At 39.7% G+C, this 26486-nt stretch overlaps 1 protein-coding gene across 1 annotated transcript in view; it reads right to left on the minus strand.

Annotated features, from left to right (window-relative positions):
- Positions 1-4623: 4623 nt before the first annotated feature.
- The window catches only part of CTR9 (CTR9 homolog, Paf1/RNA polymerase II complex component), a 34548-nt gene continuing 12685 nt past the window's right edge, over positions 4624-26486 (minus strand). Inside the window, exons 8-25 of the mRNA XM_064288432.1 lie at positions 21268-21375; positions 20904-21140; positions 20575-20664; positions 20328-20456; positions 20036-20219; positions 19227-19315; positions 17429-17614; positions 17252-17339; positions 16937-17085; positions 12126-12242; positions 11837-11982; positions 10628-10699; positions 9956-10091; positions 9470-9616; positions 8381-8538; positions 7232-7328; positions 6626-6738; positions 4624-5695 (exon numbers count right to left, since the gene is read on the minus strand). Coding sequence (XP_064144502.1) covers positions 5269-5695; positions 6626-6738; positions 7232-7328; positions 8381-8538; positions 9470-9616; positions 9956-10091; positions 10628-10699; positions 11837-11982; positions 12126-12242; positions 16937-17085; positions 17252-17339; positions 17429-17614; positions 19227-19315; positions 20036-20219; positions 20328-20456; positions 20575-20664; positions 20904-21140; positions 21268-21375 — 2673 coding nt within the window. The 3' untranslated portion in view covers positions 4624-5268. The remainder of the gene's footprint in view (positions 5696-6625; positions 6739-7231; positions 7329-8380; positions 8539-9469; positions 9617-9955; positions 10092-10627; positions 10700-11836; positions 11983-12125; positions 12243-16936; positions 17086-17251; positions 17340-17428; positions 17615-19226; positions 19316-20035; positions 20220-20327; positions 20457-20574; positions 20665-20903; positions 21141-21267; positions 21376-26486) is intronic.

Below are 26486 nucleotides of genomic sequence, written 5' to 3' on the forward strand. Positions count from 1 at the left end.
ATGAATTGGAGGAGACTCGATGTCAGCTATATTTATTTATCTATGAAAAAATTAGGCTTGAAATAGCAGACATGCTTTGCAATTACTTGACACAGAAAGACATGAAGTTACTAATGCAGTTAAGGCTGAGACACTCAAAATTCTCTGCAATGGCCCTGGAATGCTAAAACAAAAGGATCTCAAACGACCTCATTTTTTTCCCCACATAAATCACTTCATTTACTCTCAAAAGACCAACCTTACAGGTCTTTTGACCTTACAGCTTACAAGAATAAACGAAGGGGTAGATATCACTTCTCCATTGTACATATGGGGACCATGAACTCAGATGAAAAGTGACATCAAATGACCCATTTTAACCACAACTACCACAGCCTCCACCAGACTGAGTCCAGCACAACTAGATGGTACCTGGATATCACCACCAACTACTCTGACAGGGATCACAGTAGAAGGTCCCAGACAGAGCTGGAAAAAGTGTAGAACAAAATTCTAACTCACAAAAAAAGACCAGGCTTACTGGTCTGACAGAGACTGGAGAAACTCCAAGAGTATGGCCCCCAGACACACTTTCAGCTCAGTACTGATGTCACTCCTGAGGTTCACCCTTCAGCCAAAGATTAGATAGGCCCAAAAAACAAAATGAGACTAAATGGGCATACCAGCCCAGGGACAAGGACTAGAAGGCAGAAGTGGACAGGAAACCTGGTAACAGGGAACCCAAGGTTGAGAGAGGAGAGTGTTGACAAGTCACGGGGTTGGCAATGTTACAAAACAATAATGTATATTAACTGTTTAATAAGAAACTAATTTGCTCTGTAAACCTTCATCTAAAGTACAATTTAAAAAAAAAGCATGAAAAAACAACAACAAAACAAAAACCAAGCAGAGAGCAAAAAAAAAAAAGATCCATTTTATAGATAAGGGCACTGAGGCTGAGAAGTGAAGTATTTACCACATTAATACGAGTGAACGTTAAAGTTCTGCTAAAAGCCAGGCCAGCCTTCTAATTAGAAGGGCCTGTTGTCTTGGTGGTGGTGTAGTGGTTAAGTGCTACGGCTGCTAACCGAAGGGCTGGCAGTTTGAATCCACCAGGCACTCCTTGGAAACTCTACGGGGCAGTTCCACTTTGTCCTATAGGGTCGCTATGAGTTGGAATCGACTTGACCGCACTGTGGTTTTGGTTTTTGGTAATTGTCTTGGTGGCACAGTTGTTAAGAGCTCAGAGGCTAACCAAAAGGTCAGCAGTACGAATCTACCAGCCCTATGGGGCTCCCCTGTGGGGTAGTTCAACTATGTCCTATAGAGTCACTCTGAGTCAGAATTAACTTGATGGCAATGAGTTTTTTTTTTTTTGCAAAATGAGTACTACTGATAGCTGCACTCTTGATTTGATCTGCCTTCCCCAAATCAGAGAATGCACTGAGATCTAGACTAACTTGATTTTCCTGTAGCACATACCCTTTCCTGTATTCCCAATGTTATCATGGGAGGCATCACCATTGACTCTTACTGCTCTAACACACCAATAAAAGCAGGGCATCAGAAACTACCTTAAGGAAAAAGCTGCACTGATCAGATGCTCCAAATTCTGGTTTAAGGAGATGAAGTTATTCTCCTTTTAAAGGTTTTTCTTGCCTCTATTGGCTATTTATTCTCCCAGGGATAGAAATTCTTCATTACTGGAATCAGAACAAGGGATACTTTAAAAGCTCCAGGAAAGTATTAGTATATTTCCTGGAGATTAAAAGTGGAAGGGAACTAGGAAAAAGCAAAAATTTTTAAAAAGACGACCTATGAAAGAGTAGCTGACCCAGTCCCTATTTGATGGAAACAAGGATCATGGAGCCTGCTGATTCAGTGTCTGACACTCAGAGCCAATTCTGAATTTACCGTGTATTCATCATGTAACATACCTTAATCTTCACAATCCTACGAGTTGGTATGTTGTTGTTAAGTTAGGTGCCATCAATTCGGTTCTGACTCACAGCGACCCTGTAGGACAGAGTAGAACTGCTTCATAGGGTTTCCAAGGAGTGGCTGGTGGATTTGAACTGCCGACCTTTTGGTTAGCAGCCCAGCTCTTAACCATTATGCCACCAGGGCTCCATGAGTTAGGTATAGTCTTTTACTATAATGGAATAATTGCCCCCATAGCAAACCTCATATTATAAAAATAGTAATTTTGGGGGGGGGGGAGTGGGCTAAAGTTTAGGATTCAGAAAAACCAAGTGGTTTTTTTTTTGCATAAATTTAAACAAAAATTCATTTTTAAATTGAATAGCTTTAATGTTATGGCCCTGATGTTTGGTCTGGTTCTGAATTGGCAATCAAAGGCAATGCAAATCATATTCTCTAATTATAACAGATCCAATTGTGGCTCTCAAAATTCAGTGTAGGAGAAATGCCTCATTTCAGGATGAGGAAAGTGGCCTAACTAGAAGTAGGCCAGGGTCACACGGCTTTTCAGTGTCACAAAGCGAGATTCCAGTCCAGGACTCCTGGACTCTAGCACCTCTCCTCTAATTAACCACTATTCACACTGCCTTCTCCCACTGACATCCAACTCCACTGGGCAACAGAAGGCTGAGCCTGAGGAGCAGGTAGAAGCCTAGCTGTCTTTCAGAGCTTCAGTGAATTTTCAAGGCAGCAGCCACAGAAAGCCATAGACTGGTCAAATGTCTTTGTCAGAGGGCCTTCCCCTTCCTAAGTGGGTGTTGCCCACACCTTGGTCATTTCTGCAGCGCTCAGGCTCCAAATGGTGGCTACAGAGGGCTCAAAGAAACCTTACAGTGTCTTCTGAAATCGGCAGGATGGCCAGGGAATACTGCCGTTCTGCTCATCTAGAGGCACACTGTAGAGCAATCTCTGTACCTAAAGGCGGAACTCCAAAACTGCAAAAGAACTCTGTGATAGTTCCGGTTGTGCGTCAACTTGGCCGGGCCTTGATTCTCAGTGGTTTGGCAGTTATGATGTAGTTTGGCAGTCATATGATGTGATCGCTTTCGTGATGAGATTTGATATAATGTGATCACCTCCATGATGGGATTTGCTGTGAGTAGCCAATCAGTTGAAAGGGAGTTTCCTTGGGTGTGTGGCCTTCATCCTATATAGGTTGACTCTCTTGCAGGCTTTTTTTTTTTGGATCCTGCGACTGGCTCCTGTTTGTCTGACCTTTGGTTCTTGGGACTTGAGCTAGCAGCTTAGCTGCTGTCTTGACTGCCGATCTTGGAATTCATGGATCTTCACAGTCTGTGAGCAAGAGCCCTGCTGTCTGGCCTGCCGATCTTGGGTTCACCAGCCTCTTTGGCTATGTGAATCAAAAGCCTCCAGCCTGACCCACGGACTTAGGACATTCCAGCATCTACAACCTGTGAACCATTTCCTGATACAAATCTATATACTTACATGCTTTATTGGTTTTGCTTCTCTAGAGAACCCAGCCTTAGACAGACTCCAAAATTGTAAATGAGGAAGTGTACTCAAAAGCATCTTTGCAGCCATAAAGGTGGAGAGGAATGCAAGGCATTAGAAAACCCACTATATACATTAGGTTTAAACCTTTCCATGAATAGCTCGCCAAAGGACTGTCCACGTTTTGTTGTTGTTGACTACTTAAAGTGCTTAATTTTTTGTTACCTTTAGAATTAACTAACTCACCTGAAATAGTGTGACATTTTGGAAAACCAGGGAAAGGAGGCAGAAGACCTGGATTCTAGTCTGAACATCACCTTTTAAGAGCTACACGACTCTCCTCAATTTTGTTAACTTCTGAATCTCAGGTTCCTCACCTTTCAAAGGCACATGCCTGCTGGGCCTCCCTTGTATTGTTATAGTTCACAGAGCAGCACATATGCCTCCCTCTGCATAGAACACCCTTCCCTTAATTCTCCACTCGGCTGGACTTTGTGTCATCTCAGGTCACCCATCCTTCAGGAAACCTTGCCTCCCCTGCTTCCTCAAACTGGGAACTGTTAGGCCTTCTCCTCTGTGCTCCCACAATCACATTTTTCACACCATCCTATTGCTGCCAAGTGGATTCCAACTTTTAGCGACCCTCTAGGACACAGTAGAACAGCCCCATAGGGATTCCAAGGCTGTAAATTGTTACTGAAGCAGATGGGCGTATCTTTCTCCCCTGGAGCGGCTGATGAGTTAGAACTGCTGACCTTTTGGTTAGCAACTGAGTGCTTAACCACTGTGCCACCAGGGCTTCTTTTCACACCGTAGGGGCAATGCATTTACCTTCTCCACTAGACTGTAAGCTTTTCGAGGACAGAAAAGGCATCTGTCTCTGAATTCTCATTGTTTTTTTTTTAATATAGTGCATTTAATACTTGACTATTAATTCAAGCCCTTTGCAAACTGTATAAAAATATAAAAATCACATTACTCTTAAATCGTTCATCACTGAATTACTGAAAGTAAAAATACATAATTGTACCTTAGTTTGCTTGCACCTTTTAAAAAAAACCCCACAAATCTGCAAAGAATTACAAAAGTCTTGAGTAAATAACCTTTGACCTAATGCAGTTCTTCCAAAGATTTACAGTTTACTTACACTGAATTTTCATATACAAATGTACCTTCAGCAAAAAAAAAAAGGACACAAAGTTACCCATAAAAGTTGGCAAAGGAATTTTATTATGTGGCTTAGGTAGGTCTTTGTATTCTACTAACAGAAAAGCATTTTTTCACACCTTATTCAACCTAACAAATAATATATTTTTGATTTTATCTACATGGCCGCAGAATTAACTATTGAAGAAAACTATCTTTTCATTTGTACTTTGGTGCAATTATACAGTAGATACCTCTTCCTCCAGAAAATAAGAGTCTCAATCTAAACTCAAAATGGAACAAAGGCATTACCAAATTTCTGGTACCACTTGGTGAAAGATTACAAGAAAAATTGAAACAGTATGCTGCTTAATATAAAAAGAAAACGAGACATCGGCCACAGTTTCAGTCAAACCTCGGTGTAGGAATGATTCAGCATCTGGGTTTGTTTTACTGCAGTTTTCACATAGGATAAGTGGAGCTGTACCACAATGAAGAATGGTCTCATCTGCACGAGACGTTGTCAAAGATGGGGCTCTAGCACAGGAAAAGTTTCCTGGGGCTTAGTAGTATATGAACGGATAGAAAAAAAACAGCCTTAGGAAAAACTCCACAACTGTTTGCCTAAACACCTGAAACATTTTTATCACAGCTTTCATATATTAAAAAACTTTCCTCCAGAGATGAAGCTTATTTATGAAATAAAACCTAGTCGCTATCATCTGAACCATGTTCTGAACCCCGATCCGAGGCTTCATTGTTGGATCCCTCTGGTTCTGACTCGTTTCCGGAGCCTTGGTCAGAACCCTCATTATCATATCCTCTCTCGGAATCTCGATCTGATTCAGCGCTTGGAGAAGCTGGGCGAGAGTCGTTCTCAGAAACTCCGGAGCGGCTTCTTTCTGACTGCACAGACTCGTTGTCAGACTGTTCAGAACCCGAAGGTCTTCTCTTCCTGGATGGCTGGTCACTGTCTGAATCCTCATCTGACCGCTGTCTGCGGGGCCTCCGGGGACTGCCGGCCTCGCTGCCAGACTTGTTCTGGTTCTCGTCAGAATCACTCTCTGACGAGGCATGTTTCTTCCGCCGTTCACCCTCGTCTGAGTCACTGTTGCTGTTGCTGTTTCTGGGATGTCTGGCAAAGACAAGCATTGGTTAGACACTGAGGGTTCTGGCCAACTGGGTCCCTGACAAGCAGAGTATGTGTTTTTTTTTTTTTAAATAAGGACATTTAATCTTCTGTTTTTTGACTTCGATAGTGTTTACACCAGTGTTCATTCTGTGGTATTTGTTTTGTGTACTTTTCTGTAAATGTGATATATTTCATTAAAAAAAAAAAAAAATGATTAGACAAAGTACAACAATTGGTTTCTATTCGCCTGGGGCAATAGAGGAAAACGAGTCAGGAGTAGGAAGCGGAAATGAAGTGTGTGGCTACTTGCAGCCACCTCTGCCATGAGACCAGAAGAACTGCATGGTGCCTGGCTCCCATTACTGAACATTTGGGGCAAACGTTCTATAGAAGGATTCTCAACAAAAGGGAGAAAATACAGAATAGAACACCAAATTCTCAAGAACTCCAGATTTTTTCTGGATCATGGAAGCTGGATAAACCCCTGAAAAACTATTGCCCCGAGGGTAAACCTTAACCTAAAATATCCCCTGAAGTCTTAAAACTACACAATAGTTGAATTAGTAATGAACATCTGCCTTGAGCATTATGCTCTTTTAAGATCTATCTACCATGTTTTCATGCAAATAATGTGCACCTTCTACATTTGTCTGCCAATCTTGTCCTCCCCTCCCATGAGGTATTTTTATAAGCGCACTATGCTAATTCTTTTTTTAAACAGCAACATGCAAAAAAAAAAAAAAAAATTGGCATAACAGCGATAGGCTGGTTAACAATCACTTTTGATTTACCTACATCACTGCTGTTGTCAGGTGCTGTGGAGTTGGTTCCAACTCACAGCAACCCTATGTACAACAAAATGAAGCACTGTCCAGTCCTGCACCATCCTCACAATCAACAGAAGAAAGTAGTTTACCAAGGGAAAATTCCTACCCTTCATCAGCAATTTTAAGTTTATCCTCATCCGAAGAATCATCACTTGACGATATTATGGCTTTGGATTTTATTTTTCCCTTCATTGAAGGAGGCAGACGTTCTGGCTTGGGCTAAAGAATGTCAAACATAATAGATTAGTCAAGACTTGTACGTTAATAAAATGATACTGGCGAGGAGCGCGCTTCTCAACTCAAGTAGACACATGAGACTATGTGGGCAGCTCCTGTCCGGAGGCGAGATGAGAAGGCAGAGGGGGACAGGAGCTGGTTGAACGGACACAGGAAATACAGGTTCGAGAGAAGTGTGCTGTCACAATGCAGAGAGAGCAACTAGGGTCATAAAACAATGTGTGTACAAGTTTTTGTATGAGAAACTGACTTGAATTGTAATCTTTCACTTCAAGCACAATCAAACAAAAAAAGACCTGAACATTAGAGCATCTTGTTAGATTTTTGGGTAGCCTTATAATGATACAATCAAATAGCAACCAATTAACTTTGAAAACAATCATTTGTGCTTGAGGAAACTGCTGAAAAAAAATGTATTCTAGTGCAATCTTTTATGCTTACAGGGGAAGAGAAAAACACAGTACTATAAACTTACGGCCTTTTTCTTCTCTGCTTTTGGTAGGCGGCGCTTTTTCGGTTTTGGACCATTCTCTGTTTCATCATCATCAGACCCTTCCTCTCCCTTTGTAGGTCTTAAACAGTGAACACCAAGAGAGTTTGTCAAGACTCACTCATGCCTATAAAGTCTAACACTGCTTTACCATCAAAATATTCTTTCTTTCCTTCTGAATACCCCAAGAATTGGTGTGTCACACTCCCTAACAGCAAAGGTCACAGCTTACTCTTGCTGCACATGGTTCAGGAGTCTGCAAAAATCACCTATTTATGCAATGCTTGTCAACTAATTTAGTCACTGTTGAGCCCTCTTATTAATCTAAGCTTGCATCTTACACATAGATGGAGTGACAGAGGAGGTCTGAAAAGACCCACGTCCCAGGCCCCAACATCTTTCTCCTTTTCCTTCCCAACTACTCATTCCAGGCCTACTGCTGATGTCCTCATCACAGCTTCAATTCCACAGGTCTGAATGAGTTCACCAGGTTCCTTCCAAGTATAGTCAGCTGAGGGCTAGGAAGTGTGGTCTGAGACTCTGGTACAGTATCTGAATGAAGGCTCCTGGACAGAGAAGCAGCATAAGAGAGGCACTGGGACAGCCTGGAGGACACCTCCAGATGAGATGGGCAGGGCACCCTCGACCTTAACAGCAGATGGCACTGGGTGATCTAAAAGGTGCATACGTACATTCACATTTTATACAACCAGCAAAACCATAAGCTGGGCGTGGTTATTTCCATTTTACAAAGAAGGAAACTTAGGCTCAGTGACTTTTCTAAGATTGACCACATAGTTAATGTGGACACAAATACAGATTCTCTCATCCTAAATTCCATACATTTTCCAGTAAGTATTAATTACCACTTTAAAGACATGAAAAAGGCAATTATGACTAATTAGAAGTTCTCAGATGGAAAGCAGTGGAGATGTGCGGAGATTCCAAGTACTCAGAGGTTTTATAATACGCTGATGTTAAAATTACAGTGGGGGCACAAAAGGCTTTAACGTCTGGGAAGATCAAGTGAGTACCAGGTGTGCCTAAATTTCTAAACATAGAAACGATTCAGAAGGCAAAAGGTCTTTTATCCCTCTTATGAGGTTATTTAGAACACATTAGTGACTGTAATACCTTCTCCTCTTTTTCTTCTTTCTCTCACCACTCTCTTCTTCTTCGCCTTCTTGGTCACTGCCACTGCCCTTCCTCCTCTTCTTCTTTTTGGACAGAGGAAGGTCATCATCGGTGTCATCATTGACAAATTCGTCAAACTCTCCTCCCTTCTTAGAACGCTAAAATCCAAACACGACTACAGTTATTTCCCCGCTGGTGGAATGAATACGGCTTGAATGCTAAGGTACAGAAAGAGGCCACATCCTGTCAGTCATTTTACAAATGAAGGATCTTTTATTAAGTCACATGGAAGAGAAGCTTGGCTAGGCCTGTATGTTCTTTTTTTTTTCTTTCAGTTTTCCTTTTTATTGATTTAATACCCAGAGATTTTTTAATGCAATATCTTTCAGCTTTATAAGAAATATTCCTTTAGCTGTTTCAAAAATCAGTGCTTGCCTAACTTTTGTGGCATTTGTAGCAAAGAACATTATTGGAAATAGCTGTTTAATTAACTGAGAGTCATAGCAAAAGTCCTAAATTGCTTTTAACATATTAAAAAAAAAAATTTAGTTTTTGAGAATATACACAGCAAAACATACCTCACTTCAACAGTCTCTACATGTACCATTCAGTGACACTGATTACATTCTTTGAGTTGTGCAACCATTCGCACTATCCTTTTCTCACGTGTTCCTCCTTTATTAATGTAAATCACTGTCCCCTAAGGTTCCTATCTAATCTTTCAAGTTGCTGTTGTCAATTTGATCCCATAGGGACAGTTCTTAAAAGAGCATAAAACTCAAGTCAGGTGGCTAGGCCCGTATTTTAGACTTCTAATTGGGATTAATGTCTCAACTGGTTAAAACTATGCAAAATCATCAATTACTTAAGAGGTCACTACAGGTAAAAGGTTCTTAGCTAACATTGGAGTGCACTTCTGAATACTAGACACTATTTAAATCATTTTCTCTATTGGAAAATTGTCTTTTAACAAAGGGGAAAGTGAAAGCTAAGGGCTAAGTACTGACTGAGTTTAACCAATTATCTTCATCCCTAAAAGCCAAAGGATAGGGAATGATGTCATCAGTGTCAATGGGAATCATATCTTACCCGTCCACCACCGCCACCTCTTTTCTTCTCTTTTGTTGCTTCAGTTTCACCAGTAAACATAAGAATATTTTTTGTCTTCTCCACATACTGGGCCCGCTGTTCCAAAAGTTTCTTCTGCTCTTCCTTTTCTCGGAGACGTTTCTCTTCCTGTGAGGAAAAAAAAAGGTAGGAAAAAACTCCAGTAAAATGTTTTATGGTGAAAAAACTCATGGCTACTATCCTAATCAGAGCCCCGGTGGTACAGTGGCTAAGAGCTGCGGCTGCCAACCAAAAGCTCAGCAGTCTTAATGCCCCAGCTGCTTAGGACACCGCAATGGGGCAGTTCTACTCTGTGCTCTCCCCCACTCTGTCCTCCAGGGCTGCTATGAGTCAGAATGCACTCAACAGCAACAGAACCCTAAGCAGAGGACCTCTTTCTGAACATAGAAAGTATATGTACGCACACAATTCTTTACTTCTAATACAGCCGGAAAATACAATAGACACCTGTTCTTTAAGAAGTTTCTGCCTCAGTAGCTCTTTTTCTTGCTCTTGTTTGGCCCGTAATTCCCGTTCTTCTTCATCTTGTTTGCGTGCCCGGGCCACGTGGTACTGGGCCTGACTCAGTAAGTCAGAGCATTGCCTAGAACATTTTCAGATTTAGAGAAACATGAATGCAGTTAGTATACTTTGTTCGAAAACTCAGAACATCTGTTTTCCTTAGAAAAATTAAAAATTTTGAAGCAGGATTGTTAGTAGATACTACTAGCAAAATTAATGTAGTTATCATAAACTGATACTTCCAACTATGTTAAGTTTCCACACTATAAATGTCCTTCCAAAGCACAGCTAAGATAATTTCCAACATTATCCTCAGACATTCAAAGAATCAGGGATCCTTATCTTGATTTTGGTGGCTTATCTGACAGCGGTGAAACAGACAGGAAAGCACTTTCTCACACAACTTAAGTACTTTTACTAAATCAATTTTGCCATATTCCCTAAAAGGAACCCCCAAGAAAAACCTTGGTGTAGGCTGGAGAGTTCCCTAGGGGAGAGGCATATGAAAGACTGGACCCTGGAGGGCAGGGGTTCCCTGTTCACCACGGAGTCACTCACCCAGCCCACAGCAATGTCAGTGACTACATCTCACACACAGTCACGTTCTACACATAGTACCTGGCTTCTGTAGCAGCGAGGGCCAAATCAAATCTCATTTTATCTCCCACTTTACTCAAGTAACTGAAGTACCTAAACAGAATGAGAAAATACAATACATAAAGTTTCTAATGGAATAGGCCCTTTAGATTTTTTAATCTGTTCTACAAAGGTATTGGCTGACTCACATGAATGTATTTAATGCATAAAGGACTATCATCTCAATAAAAAAATTATATATGCAATTCACTCATAAGTCTCTCATCAATATAAAGACAAGTTCATCAAAACAAGCAAAGTTATATTTAATGTTACTGGTAAATCCACACACAAAAAAAATGTCAATTCAAGAAACGAATATTTACTAATCACTAAATTTACCAAATGTTAGCATGGGAATTAGGAGGCTTAGTCCATCAAAGTACTTACAATCTACCAGGCAAGATGAGAAATGTTTAATCAACAATTCAAATAAGGTTAAACAAAGCCTTACCACACATTTAATTACCAAATGAACATAACATTAAATAAATTTTTAGCTGAGCTGAGTAAATCTATTAATTAGTAATTAAGACATAAGGCCTTAAGACACAAGGCCTTAATCCTAGCTCGATGAAAATTGCTGTTAGCTACCGTCCAGTCAATTCTGACTCATGGTGACCCCATACGTGCAGAGTAGAATTGCTCCATAGGGTTTTCAAATCTGTGAACTTTTGGAAGGATACTGCCAGGCTTGTCTTCTGAGGTGCGTCGGAATGGGTTCAAATAGCCACCTTTTACCTAGTAGTCTAACACTTAGCTGTTTATGCCACCCAGGGACTCCCAATGACAATTAACAACCTCTAAAAGCACACTAGTGTAATAAGTCGCTATGAGTCGGAATCGACGGACTCGACGGCACTGGGTTAGTGTAACAAGTAAAACCAAGATAACGTAAGTGGAGGCTAAATATTGCAAATGCATAAGATAGTGGGTCATATTATTGCCGATGAGAAATCTAGGGCAAGCTTTCAAAGCTATAAAGTTCAAGGAGTCTGGCTACGTGACCCAAATCAAGCAGGTCCCTGGCTACAGTTTGGTGCCACCTGGTGGCAGCTGTCTACTTGGCTTAATTATGGCTGGAATGATTCTAATACAATTATCTTTTGAGGGAAGTGATTTTCAGCACCTTTTGAAACATGGGTTGAAAGAAGCAAAGCATTTCAAAGGTTATTTCTGCACAATCTTTACCTATGTGCAAGCTCCAGTTCTTTCACAGCATTAAGTACTTCCTTCAGATTACTTTTTTCATCTTTCAGGACAGAGGTAGCTAATCTTTGTAGCACCAAGGCCACATTAAACATAAGAACTGTGTCACTGGGTGCCACATGTCTAGCCTGTAAATACAAAACAAAGCAAATATTTTATATTACCTAATGACATGAAAAGGATTTTAGCAGATACGTGAATATGCATAAAAAAGAATTAAAAAATACAATGTAGCAAAGAATTGGGTTAGAGTAATGCAGTGAGTTTTTACCTTCAGCAAAGTCTGTTTGCACTCTTGTAACTTGCCACACTTGAAGAGGGCCCGGGCCAAATAGAGAACAACTTCAGTGTTCTGATGTTTATAGAACTTTCTGAGACAGTTTTCATACTACAAAAAAAAAAAAAAAAAAGTTAATTAAAGTACAACTGAGATTAAATGGTATTTTTATTTTGCAGCAAATTTTCAGGAAATTTTAAAGCTCTGTGAAAAGGTATTTTACCCTTTGAATGAGTAATTTCAGAGAATAAGTGGGGAAATGATTTTTGACATTCATCAGAATACATTTTCATAACATAAATATCTGATTGTTTGAAAAACTAAATACTCAAAATAGTTTTTCCAACTGAAATTTAGGCTTCTTCAGCATTTTGATTTTCTTAACAACACTGAAAAGGTAAACAGGTTGGAAAGGCTTTTTCACATCTTCAGCAATACTCTCTAGAATCAGCTTATTGGCCACCACTTATACCTGCTCCTTTTGGGCTATACTCCCTACCACCCTTCTCTAGTATTTAGTGCAGTCTCCTGCCATTGAGCATGACCAGTCTTATGGTTTTGGTTGTTAATTTCATGGTAAAGCCAATACAGAAATGCCACCGTTAACTGTGACATAAATATACCACTTTCTGACCACGGAATATATTCTGTCATGGGCAAGGTCTTTTTCAGGGAAGAGGATTAGACAGTTTTGCTCTGAATACTCCTAGCAATTTAATTTCAATTTATGAAAGGCAACATTATCGTTTTTCAGATCAGAAAGGCACACCTCAAAAATACAGCCTCTGAGACCACCATGGGCAAACTGAGTTCTCTGAGTCCCTATGATTAGTGTCTTTCCAATACTCTGCACACTGATATAATCACTCACCTTTCTTAGAAAACAGATCAACCATTTCTTTCTGCTTTCTTTTTTCTACCTTTTGGAAGAAGCTTGTTCTTTCTGATTACCACAGGGTTCTCCACAGAGCCTAAATGTCTTTTCACTTTTTAATATGCTATAGATGTTGACTATGATTCTTTTATTTCAAGTTCAAGCATTCTACAAATATGACAAGCATATCAAAATTCTACAGTCATGAAACCCTATCTTGATGGAGCTTTTTACTTTTTTTTAATTAGTCACTCAATCTTTCTGAAACTCAGTTTTCCCAAGCGAGAAATAAGAGGGTCAAACAAACAAATGTTCAATCCTGTCACTTCCTGCCCCCACGTGTCTGTGAGTTTGTCGTACTGTGGGGGCTTGTGTGTTGCTGTGATGCTGGAAGCTATGCCACCAGTATTCAGATACCAGCAGGGTCACCCATGGAGGACAGGTTTCAGCTGAGCTTCCAGACTAAGACAGACTAGGAAGAAGGACCCGACAATCTACTAAGAATTAGCCAGTGAAAGCCTTGGGAATAGCAGCAGGACACTGTGTGATATAGTGCTGGAAGATGAACCCCCCCAGGCTGGAAGGCACTCAAAAGATTGGGGAAGAGCTGCCTCCTCAAAGTAGAGTCAACCTTAATGACGTGGATGGAGTAAAGCTTTCAGGACCTTCATTTGCTGATGTGGCACGACTCAAAATGAGAAGAAACAGCTGCAAACATCCATTAATAATCGGAACCTGGAATGTATGAAGTACGAACCTAGGAAAATTGGAAATTGTCAAAAATGAAATGGAACACATAAACATTGATTTCCTAGGCATTAGTGAGTTGAAATGGACTGGTATTAGCCATTTTGAATCAGAAAGCCATATAGTTTACTATGTCAGGAACGACAACTCGAAGAGGAATGGTGTTGTATTCATCATCAAAAAGAACTTTTCAACCTCTATACTGAAGTACAATGCTGTCAGTGATAAGACAATATCCATGTATCTACAAGGAAGACCAGTTACTACGACTATTATTCAAATTTATGCACCAACCACTAAGGCCAAAGATGAAGAAACTGAAGATTTTTATCAGCTTCTGCAGTCTGAAATTGATCAAATGTGCAATCAGGATGCATTGATAATTACTGGTGATTGGAAGGCAAAAGTTGGAAACAAGAAGGATCAGTAGTTGGAAAATATGGCCTTGGTGATAGAAACAATGCTGGAGATCAAATGATAGAATTTTGCAAGACCAACAACTTCTTCACTGCAAATACTTTTTTTCACCAACATAAACGGCAACTACACAGAGGGACCTCACCAGATGGAATACACAGGAATCAAATCGATTACATCTGTGGAAAGAGGCGAAGGAAAAGCTCCGTATCGTTAGTCAGAAGAAGGCCAGGGGCCAACTGTGGAACAGACCATCAATTGCTCATATGCAAGTTCAAGGTGAAACTGAAGAAAATCAGAGCAAGTCCATGAGAGCCAAAATATGACCTTGAATACATCCCATCTGAATTTAGAGACCATTTCAAGAGCAGACTTGACGTGCTGAACACTAATGACCAAAGAAGGCCAGACGAGTTTTGGAATGACATCAAGGACATCACACAAGAAGAAAGCAAGGGGTCACTGAAAATGCATGAAAGAAAGAAACACCAAGATGGATGTCAGAGGAGACTCTTAAACTTGCTTTCGGATGTCGAGCAGCTAAAGCAGAAGGAAGAAATGATGAAGTAAAAGAACTGAACAAAAGGTTTCAAAGGGCAGCTGGAGAAGACAAAGCAAAGTATTATAATGACATGTGCGAGGAGCTGGAGATGGAAAACCGAAACGGAAGAACGCACTAAGTGTTTTTCAAGCTGAGAGAACTGAAGAAAAAATTCAAGCCTTGAGATGCAATAGTGAAGGATTCTATGGGAAAAATATTAAACGATGCAAGAAGCATCAGAAGAAGATAGAAGGAATACTGAGTCATTATACCAAAAAGGGTTAGTCGACGTTCAACCATTTCAAGAGGTAGCATATGATCAGGAACCAATGGTACCGAAGGAAGAAGTTCAAGCTGCATTGAATGCATTGGCCAAAAATAAGGCTCCAGGAATTAAATGAATATCAATCAAGGTATTTCAACAAACATGTGCAGTGCTGGAAGCGCACATTCGTCTATGCCAAGAAATTTGGAAGACAGCTATCTGGCCAACCACCAGGAAGAGATTCTTATTTATGCCCATTTCCAAGAAAGGTGATCCAACTGAATGCGGAAATTATCAAATAATATCGTCAACATCACACACAAGCAAAATTTTGCTGAAGATCATTCAAAAGTGGCTGCAACAGTATACTGACAGGGAACTGCCAGAAATTCAGGCCAGATTTGGAAGATGTTGTGGAAGCAGGGATATCATTGCCGATGTCAGATGGATCCTACCTTAAAGCAGAGAATACCAGATGGATGTTTACCTGCATTTTATTGACTGTATGAAGGCATTCAACTGTGTGGATCGTAACAAATTACGGATAACACTGCGAAGAAAGGGAATTCCAGAACACTTAATTGTACTCATGAGGAACCTATTCATACATTAAGAAGCAGCTGTAGGGACAGAACAATGGGATACTGATTGGTTTAAAGTCAGGAAAGGTATGCATCAGGGTTGCATCCTTTCACCATACCTATTCAATCTGTATGCTGAACAAATAATCTGAGAAGCTGGACTATATAAAGAAGAACAGGGTATCAAGATTGGTGGAAGGCTTGTTAACAACCTGCGTTATGGAGATGACACAACCTTGCTTGCTGAAAGTGAAGGGGACTTGAAGCACTTACTCATGAAGATCAAAGAACACAGCCTTCAGTATGGACTGCACCTTAACATAAAGAAAACAAAAATCCTCACAACTGGGCCAATAAGCAACATCATGATAAACGGGAGAAAAGATTGAAGCTATCAAGGATTTCATTTTACTTGGATCCACAGTCAATACCCATGGAAGCAGCAGTCAAGGAACCAAAAGACAAACTGCATTGGGCAAATCTGCTGCAAAGGACATCTTTTAAAGTATTGAAAAGCAAAGATGTCACCTTGAAGACTAAGATGTGCCTGACCCAAGCCATGGTATTTTCAATTACATCATATGCATGGGAAAGCTGGACAGTGAATAAGGAAGGCCGAAGAAGAACTCATGCCTTTAAATTGTGGTGCTGGCAAAGAACATGGACTATACCGTGGACTGCCAAAAGAACGAACAAATCTGTCTTGGAGGAAGTACAACCAGAATGCTCCTTAGAAGCAAGGATGGTGAGACTGTGTCTTACATACTTTGGACATGTTGTCAGGAGGGATCAGTCCCTGGAGAAGGCCATCATGCTTGGTAAAGTACAGGGTCAGCGGAAGACAGGAAGACCCTCAATGAGATGGACTGACACACTAGCTGCAACAATGGGCTCAGGCATAACGATTGTGAGGATGGCACAGGACTGGGTAATGTTTCGTTCTGTGGTACAAAGGGCTGCTACGTGCTGGAACCAACTCGATGGCACCTAACATCAGCAATAACCATTTATTGAGTACTTACTAATATGCTAAGCATGTTAATGCCAAGTTCTGTGCCAAATACTTTACACAGTGGATCCTCACAAAATTCTACAAGGTTAAGGTAGTTAAGCTACAATTATCTCCATTTTATAGACAGGAAAACTAAGGCTCAAAAAGAATGTCCTTTTCCTAAGGTATGCAATTAGTGGTGGAGCCAGGAAACAAACCTCGTCTGGCCTTCACACTGCGTGACTAAAAACCTCTGAACAGATACTGCATCACATGAAATAGCACATAGCTAGTTAGCTCCACACTGCATGACAGAGTCAGCGTGATTAAGAAAACACCTGCTCAACAACGAACCCGATGTAAAAATATCTTAAAAGACAAGACATTACCATCTGAACAGCACTGATATATTGTTTTTGCTCCACATAGATGTGTGCTAAGTTCAACCACACATCACTGATGTCCGCTGTTGCTTCTCTTACTTGGGCGAACACATCACGGGCTTCACGGAAATATCCTTTGTGGGCCAACACAGCTCCTAAAGTTATAAAAAAGTTCACATTTAAGAATTTTCTAATTGTAGCCAGTCAGAGAAACAACAAAAAGTCCTGTTTTAAAACGACTGCATTTATCATCTTTGCAGAGAAACATTCCCCCCAGAAGATTCATTTCACACTGTTATGGTATCCTAGTCTTACAGTCACCTATGCCATTAGCAGCATACAGATTCTTTGCATCATTCCTAAGTACTTGTTTGTAGATGGCCAAAGCACGATCTTGATGACGCTTTTCCTATAAAAAAAAACACACACTATAGATAAAAAATTCAAACAAGAATTCCGAGTGTATCAGTTTTGTTTAAAAAGACAAAAGGAAATTACTTTTTCTCGATCTCGGGTGGGCTGATGCAAAGTCTGGAGCCACACGTTGCCAAGAGCCAGCATAGAGTAAGTGTCACTCTGCGTGGATGGTTGTTTTAGTATCCTCTCAAATTTCTTCTGACCTGGACCCCATTCTTGTTTGGCCAAATGAAGATTACCAATCAAAGACCAGGCATCTGGATGATCCTGAAACACATTAGGGACATAAAGCAAAATCTGTGATTTGGATTGTGAGAGGTCAATTATCTTTTCACGATAGCTAATTACAATTAATTGAAGAGGTCTCCAAGGTGCAACAGTTTTTTCAAACTGACAGGTAAGACTCGTTAGTGAGTTGTAAAGTCAATTTAGTGTGTAGTTATCAGCATAAAAAAGGCAATAGCATGGAATACAGTAAAACTATTAGTGTACTGGATAGGGAAGAGCAAATAATTATTTGTGAAACTTTCCTTTCAATTTTTTATATACACATGCCCATTTATACCAGGTTGTGATGTGAAATTTATTTCTTACTGTGGGCCACAATCAAAAAGTTTTTTTATTATTGTACTTTAGATGAAGGTTTACGGACCTAGCTTCTCAGTGAACAGTATACATATTATTTTGTGACACTGGTTACCAACCTCACGACATGTTAATACTCTCCCTTCTCGACCCTGGGTTCCCAATCATAGGTTTCCTGCTCCCTCCTGCCCTCCAGTCCTTGCTCTCAGGGCTGTTGTGCCCTTTAGCCTCCTTTTGTTTCATGGACCTGTCTAATCTTTGACTGAAGAGTGAACCTCAGGAGTAACTTCATTACTGAGCTAAAACGATGTCCAGCGGCCATATTCTCAGGATTTCTCCAGTCTCCATCAGGCCAGTAAGTGTAGTCTTTTTTTGTGAGTTAGAAAGTTTTTCTACATTTTTCTCCAGCTCTATCCAGGACCCTCTATTGTGATCCCTGTCAGAGCAGTCCGTGGTGGTAGCCAGGCACCATCTAGTTGTACTTAGACTCACTCTGGTGGAGGCTGTGGTAGTTGTGGTCCTTTAGTCCTTTGGACTAATCCTTCCCTTGTGTCTTTTCTTCATTCTCCCTTGCTCCTGATGGGGTGAGACCAGTGGAATATCTTAGATGGCCGCTCACAAGCTTTTAAGACCCCAGACACTACTTGCCAAAGTAGAACGTGGAAAATTTTCTTTACAAACTGTTATGCCAATTAAGCTAGATGTTCCCTAAGACCATGGTCCCCATGGCCCTCAGCCTAGTATTTGGTCCCTCAGGAGTTTGGATGTATCTGTGGAGCTTACATGACCTTGCCTTGTACAAGCTGTGCTGGCTTCCCCAGTATTGTGCACTGTCTCACCTTCTGTCAACACAATCAAAAAGTTTTGATGACTTCTACAGTTCCAATCCAAAGGCTAAGACATTCTGCATCTATAAACTTTTGTCATATGGCACTAAATTCCAAGGCAGGTAAACTAGAGGAAGTAAAAGACATATGAGCGAAGTCACAAGTGATGAAGTTCAGGTGAAGAAACAGTGTCGGGTAATGGAAGAAGAAACAAGAAGGAGGACTATGAGAGATTTATACAAAAAATATGGTCCTTATTTGTTACGTGATAAATAATGAAGCCTACTATACCTCTTTAATATATTTAACAAGCAGATGAAAAAACAAAGCCAAAACAAAAAAAAAAACAGGGAGATGTCAATATTACTAGGAAAGTGACAGTCATTAAAAAGAAAAAGTGATTTACGGGGCGGGGGGAGGGGTGTGAAAAAAATGATTTTTCCAACCTAAGAGCTATTATTACCAACCTGATTAATCTGAAGAGCTTCTTTGAACCAATCTGAAGCCTCATAAAAGTTTCCTTTGTCTCTGGCCATGGCTCCTAGGCGCAAATAGCCTGCAAACATACATTTAAAAGGTTTTATGTTTAAAATATTAGCTATGAAGGATCATAATTTTAAAGTGAAACTTTTGAAACAATTAGTTTTTGTTAACACATCCATACAATGATTAGGAGAGTTCCACAGGTGAAAAATATCAAATATCAATATAACTATTTAACAATCTGACAGGTTAAACAGTAACTCTGCCACTATTTAAGTTTTATGGTTCACTGCAAACCTTTAAGATTTCTCTCTTCCATGCTATTCCCAATGCTTATTTAAAAAGCTTGAAGCTGGTCTGTTTCCAATTTCTCTCCAATGCCCATCACTGTCAGTTACTTTTCTTAAAAAGTTGTTTGTCATACGGCAAATTGGTAAGAGCATGGACTAGGAGGGACTAGTCAGAAAATCTGGACTCTAACCTTGGCTCTGCCGCTTAACAAAGAAGTGCCATACAAATGTAAGCTGTTATTTTCTCCAGAAAAATGTCACTAGTATGTAAGATATGGCCTGACTATAGTCTGGCTTTTAGCTGTTTCATCTAGTTTCTAGCTGGAAACTAAAGGAGAGCTACATTTTTTATTCGTAGGGCACAAATCTGCCTTGAAGAAATGGGAACATTAGAACCCTCAAAATTTTTTCACTGCTAGGTCTAAGAAAGATTTTCTTTTTCAGGCTAAATTTTAGCTGCTGTTGTGGGAATGTTACTACATAAAACAGTTTAAGATTCTTACAGTCAACATAATTAGGATGCTCCCGTAAGATGTTTTTATACAGTTTTTCCGCTTCATGGAATTCACACATTGCCTCATACAGCCTGGCTAAATTGTATGATGTTGTCACAGAAATAGCATTATAATAATGTTCATCGTGCTCAGCTTCTGCCTTGGCACGATCCAATGATGCCAAAAAATATTTCTATGAGAAAGAAAAGAGAATTGCATTGTTAAAAACTTTAGCTGATAAGTCTAAAAAAGGTTGTGCTCAGCTTGACAAGGTATAAAATGAACATTTATATTTTCCTACCTTTGCTTCCCCTAGGTTTCCAAGTCTAAAATGGAGGGCACCCACATTATTCAGAATTTCTGGGGGGACGTCGGCCTGTACTTTCTCCTGAAGGATTCGTGTTGCTGTTCCATAGGCTGAAAGGGCACCCTGTATTTTCATGGTGGACAGAATAAGGTATAAGTGAAAACGAAAGAGGAACACTACACCATGCTTACAGATACCACGTTAGGAAGGGGATGAAGGGCAATACTAAATTATAAAATACCTGTATATCGGTCTGTTCTAAGATTTGTGCCAGTTCAATCCAAGCCTCAACATCATCAGGATACTGTTCTGTGACCTTTTTCAAGTGGCCCTGAGATAAAAGAAATCATTAAGTTAAAGCATTCTAACTATAAGCTGTCAAAGCAAGAAGTGACTGACAACCTGTTTAATAAGTCAACGTTTGTTACTTAAAAACAGAACAAGCTCATCTAAGAAAGCTGCTTCTATCATGTCTCTACTAGCAATAACAAGAAATGAGGAATGAATAAGCGTCTAGGATATAGTCAGGAATAGCTAACAGAAAATAGCTAAGATTTTTAAAAAACACACCTTGGCGATATCTCGTTTTTCTTGATCTTCTGAGGCAGCATAGAGAGAACCAAGAATTTTCATAGTTTCATAATTATTAGGATAAGCTTTCAAAACTTTCTCAAAGCACTGAGATGCATTTTCTTTGTCACCTCGATAAATATACATTTGTCCCAAACCAAAAAATGGCAGTACAAAAGAGGATGAGGCAAACTGTGTGGCTTGATAGTAGTACTGGAAAGCTTGGTCATAATCTTCCTAAAAAATGAAGATAAAACAAGACCAATAACATGCACAAAAGTTTTTAAAAGATCTGAAGATCTACACATTAAAAAAAAAAAAAAAAAAGAATTAGATATTTAGAGAAGTCATTAAATTATCTTACCTGAACGTGGAATGATCTAGCCAGCTGATAGCAACTTTCTGCCTGCATAGCCTCTACTTCTGTATTATGGAATGCATGGAGAGCCAAGTGCTGGACTTTACTATAATCCTAAGCAATGAAGATTGGAAAATCAATTGAGTGAACTCTATTGTTAGAACAGAATTCTAACAATCTCCATCATAAAAGGTATCATATGAGACTTCCCCAAATTCCACTGAGAGAATTTGTTAATTGAACTAAAAATAACAGCATTGTCTCTAGAATTACAAATCATTTTTTCTTCATTATTCTTGCGGATAAAATTCAGGCGAACACATATTATTTTAATCACAACAATCCTTTGAGGGATCAGCCCTGTTTTCCTAAGAGTGAAACTAAGAGAGTTTAAATCTCTTATTAAGAGTAACAGTAGCAGTTACAATTTATTGAGAACTACTATGTTGGTGAAGAATACTGACTATACCATGGACTGCTAAAAGAACGAACCAATTTGTCTTGGAAAAAGTACAGCCAGAATGCTCCTTAGAAGCAAGGATGGCGAGATTACGTCTCACATACTTTGGACATGTTATCAAGAGGGATCAGTCTGTGGAGAAGGACATCATGCTTGGTAAAGTACAGGGTCAGCAGAAAGGAGGAAGGCCCTCAACCAGATGGACTGACACACTGGCTGCAACAATGGGCTCCAGCGTAACGATTGTACGGATGGCACAGGCCTGGGCAGTGTTTCGTTCTGTTGTGCATAGGGTCCCTACGGGTCAGAACTGACTTGATGGCACCTAACATCATCATTATGTGCCAAACGCTATTCTAGCTATGATACTTAAATTGGCTCTTATCTTAACCAAAAACTCTTCAAAGAATATCATTATTACCATTTCATTGATGAGGAAACTGATGCTGAAGAAGTGAAGCGTGTGGTCTAAGGTGGAAAAGCTAGAACCTGAATTGTTTTTTTCTGACTCCAAAGGAAATGCTCTATTACATCAGGTAGCAAGCGCCAATGCTTGAGTTTTTGCTTTTCATTTATTTTTAATACAATTTATTTTTTAGAGCAGTTTTAAGTATACCTAAAAATTCAGCATTTGTGTTTTAATTCAAATCTATTTAAATCTATGACTCATGATCTTCCCATTAGACCTTTCTTCAATGTAGATTATCTAGTTTATTGCCTCAGAGTCTCAAAGTCAGAGTTAATACATGAGGGATAGGTAACGACTTTCTCATTTTAGCAGGTGTGCATTTTACTCATTTGATTAGAAACATGATCTGAAGTAGAGCTTTGTTAACTACTATCCCTCAAATTCTACAAAGCTGCTGTTATTTTTGTTTTTCAAATGAGGAAATTAAACTTTAGGAAAATTATTTGCCCAAAGCCACAAAACTATCTAGTGGTGATGCCTGAATATGAATCAGTTGATTAAAATTCTACATTTTAAACTATATTACACAACCCTTTAGCTAGATCTATATATTATTCACTGGGATGAGGGTAAAGGTCAAATGTTGTGTTTGTTTTACTATGGCATCTACTTTGATTTTCCTATTTCATTACTCCATAATTCATGACAAATCTTCCAGGAAATTAAATATTTTTATTTGAAATTTAACATTTACATGATTTATTAAAGATTAGAAAAGAAACTGGTTCTAGTTTAAAATCCTCATTTACATCTTTAGCACAGCTGAGACTTTTGTAGTTTCCTCCCCCACAGTTTTTGTCCTTAATCCACTCTGCATTCTGGGTTCTTCTCTTTCCTAATCAAGAGGCCAAGCAAATCCAAACCTGGTCTAGCTCAATTCTCAGCTGCTTCTGAAGGTAAGCCTGTGCTCATTGCTCCTGGAATGCTGACAGCTTCCATCCTTAAACCCACCATACCACTAGATTACTGAAGCGTCTGGGATGTTAATTAATCATACTCTCTCTTCTCAGTTAAATTATTCTTCTTGAAGAAGAGGTGTGGTGGGCAGAGAACTAAAGGTTCCATCTTAACTTCATTATCTGTTAGCTGCCTGAATTTAGGCAAATTATGTCTAACACTGCTGAGCCTTACGTTTGTTTATACAAAGAAATACAAATATCCTACCTACCTTCCAGAGCTGCTGTGATGATAAATAATTGAGAAAACCTATGCAAAATGATGTTTTGTAAACTTTGGTGCACGATAATGTCACATCACCTGGCACAGTGCTGGACCATACAGCAAATGTTCAGAAACACTCAAATTAACTGGCTTGATTTATATATTTCATTTATGCTATCTATAAGGTTCTATATATATACTGATCATGTTCTTAAGTACAAAAAACCTTGATCTTCAGCAGTGGAAGGGTAACTAGTGGAAGGGTGAAAACTGAATAATTCTCATTTGGTTTTCAAAAGTTGTCATAGCAGCTGTGAACATTGCTCACAACACTGCTTATTACTAGATATACGCACAAATACTTAGAATCAGTCCTTCGTTTTTTCAGTGAAAAACAAACTAGCTTGTGTAACTTTCATCTTAAACAGTACTGCCTAATTTACCTCCTGTTAAAAAACCCATTGCCGTTGAATCAATTCCAACTCACAGCAACCCTACAGAACAGAACTGCCCCATAGGGTTTCCAAGGAGCACCTGGTGGATTTGAACTGCTGACCTTTTGGTTAGCAGCCGAGCTCTTACCCACTACGTCCCTACCTATAGGATACATTTCTATCTCCACCCTGAAAAGTTTAGTACTATGACAGTCATAGTGTTAGAGTGTTAATCAAGAACTCATTATGAAAGGAGAGTATGCTTGCTTCTATAGCCAGTAGGAGTAAAGTATCAAGGTTAATAGCTGAGTGACCTCAGACTATTAACGCTGCATTAATTTAAATGAGGATAATATTATCTATCTCATTGTTGTGAATATTATATAATACATGTAATGCATTTTTAACAGTGCTTGGCATTTAGAAAGCACTCAATGTATACAACAGCAATAATATAGTAGCCAGTATTAATAAGCATTGATACTGTTTTGTGAACTTTTACCTAAACTGCTATTTTATTAGTTTAAAGTTCTTGGCACAATTCAGTACACGGTTTCGACAAGAAAGAAGGAGTCCTGGTGACTCAGTGGTTAAGCACTCGACTACAAACCGAAAGACCAGCAGTCTGAACCTACCAGCCACTCTGCAGGAGAAAGATGTGGCACTCTGGTTCTGTAAAGATCACAGCCTTGGAAACACTATGGGGCAGTTCTACTCTGTCATATAAGGTCACTATGAGTTGGAATCGACTTGATAGCAACTTTTCTTTCCCTATATGAAAGATTAAACTTACATGATTCTGTATAAAAACTTTCTCAACAAAATTTACAATTTAATATTTTAAGAAATTTAAATATCATTGCTTCTAAAGAATTAATGGCAATTTAAAAAATACACCATGACCAACATGCAAAAATAACAAACAAAAACTTCAATGGCTTCTTGTTTCACCATAATTACATCGAAACTCCTTATATTTCACAAGTGCCCATATCTGGATCCAATCCATCACTTACTACATAAGTCAACCATACACTATGCTCTTATTAAAGTGAACTATTTCACAGATCTGTGCCCTTACCCATTCAACTACCTAGTCACTTCCTCTTCATTCCTGAAAATCTAGTTCAAAAGTTTTTCCATCTCCATGAAAACCTTCCTTAGCCACTCTACCACTTCATTTCTCTACCGCATCTGGGCAGAGATCTTTATTTTCACATTTACATGTGTTTACAAGTCTGTGTTTTCTATGAACTGAGTTCCTAAGTGCAGAAACCATGTCTCACTGACCTCCACATCCCTATCCCAGTGCTGTGTAGAATATAAAGGGTCAGTAAATTTTAAGTGAATATATTAATGAATAAACCCACCCCAACATAATGAACAAAGACACTGATTTGAAAAAAACTCTGACATTTTTAGATTTCTTTCCAGTTTAAAAAAAAAAAAAAAATACAGCATTATCTTAGTTATCTAGTGCTGCTATAACAGAAATACCATAAGTGGATGGGTTTAACAAACAGAAATTCATACTGTCTCAGTCTAGTAGGTTAGAAGTCCAAATTCAGGGTGCTAGCTCCAGGGGAAGGCTCTCTGTTGGCTCTAGGGGAAGGTCTTTGTCATCAATCTTCCCCTGGTCTAAGCTTCTCAGCGCAGGGACCCCAGGTCCAAAGGACGTGCTCCCCTCCTGGTTCTTCATTCTTGGTGGCATGAGGACCTCATGTCTCTCTGCTTGCTTCTCTTTTGTATCTCAAAAGAGACTCAGGACACAACCAAATCTTGTAGATGAGTCCTGCCTCATTAACATAACTGCCTCTAATCCTGCCTCATTAACATGATAGAGGTAGGATTTACAACACATAGGAAAATCACATCAGATAACAAGATGGTGGACAATCACACAATACTGGGAATCATGGCCTAGCCCAGTTGACACATATTTTTGGGGGACACATGCAATCCATGACATGCCACCCTTTAAAACCAAAACCAAATCAAACCTGTTGCCTTTGAGTCAATTCTGACTCATAACTACCCTATATGACAGAGTAGAACTGCCCCATGGGGTTTCCAAGGAGCGCCTGGTGGATTCGAACTGTCGACCTTCTGGTTAGCAGTCATAGCTCTTAACCACTATGCCACCAGGGTTTCCATTTGGCCTCCCAAAATTCACGTCCTTGCCACATGTAAAACACATCCACTCCATCATTTGGAGCAAAAGTCTTAAATCAACTCCAAGTGCAAATTCCAAAAATTCCTCTTCATCTGTGAAATCGAGAATACAAGTTATACGCTTCCAAAGTACAATGGTGGAACAGGCGCAAGCTAGACATTTTCATTACAAACGGGAGAAACGGGAGGGAAAGAAGGGATAACAGGCACCAAGCAAGTCAGCAGAACACATTACATTAGCTCCGAAGACATGAAAATAATCCTCTGTTCTCTGAGACCACTTAGACAATGACCTTGCCCTCCAGACTTTAGGTATTGGCCACACCCTCTGGATTCTGAGTCGAGGCCCCTCAGCCCTGGGCTTCAGCTCCACCTTCCAGGCCCACTGGAATAGCAACTCTGCTCCCTCAAATTTGGGCGGCCCCATTCTCCGAGTCCATCTGAATAGCGACTCTACCCTTTGAGATCCCAGAGATCATGGCTCTACCCTTTGGGACTGAGGCAGCTCAGCTTCCTCTGTTCCTTGTCT

This window comes from Loxodonta africana, chromosome 7 (assembly GCF_030014295.1).
Source record: "Loxodonta africana isolate mLoxAfr1 chromosome 7, mLoxAfr1.hap2, whole genome shotgun sequence".
Taxonomy (NCBI): Eukaryota; Metazoa; Chordata; class Mammalia; order Proboscidea; family Elephantidae; genus Loxodonta; species Loxodonta africana.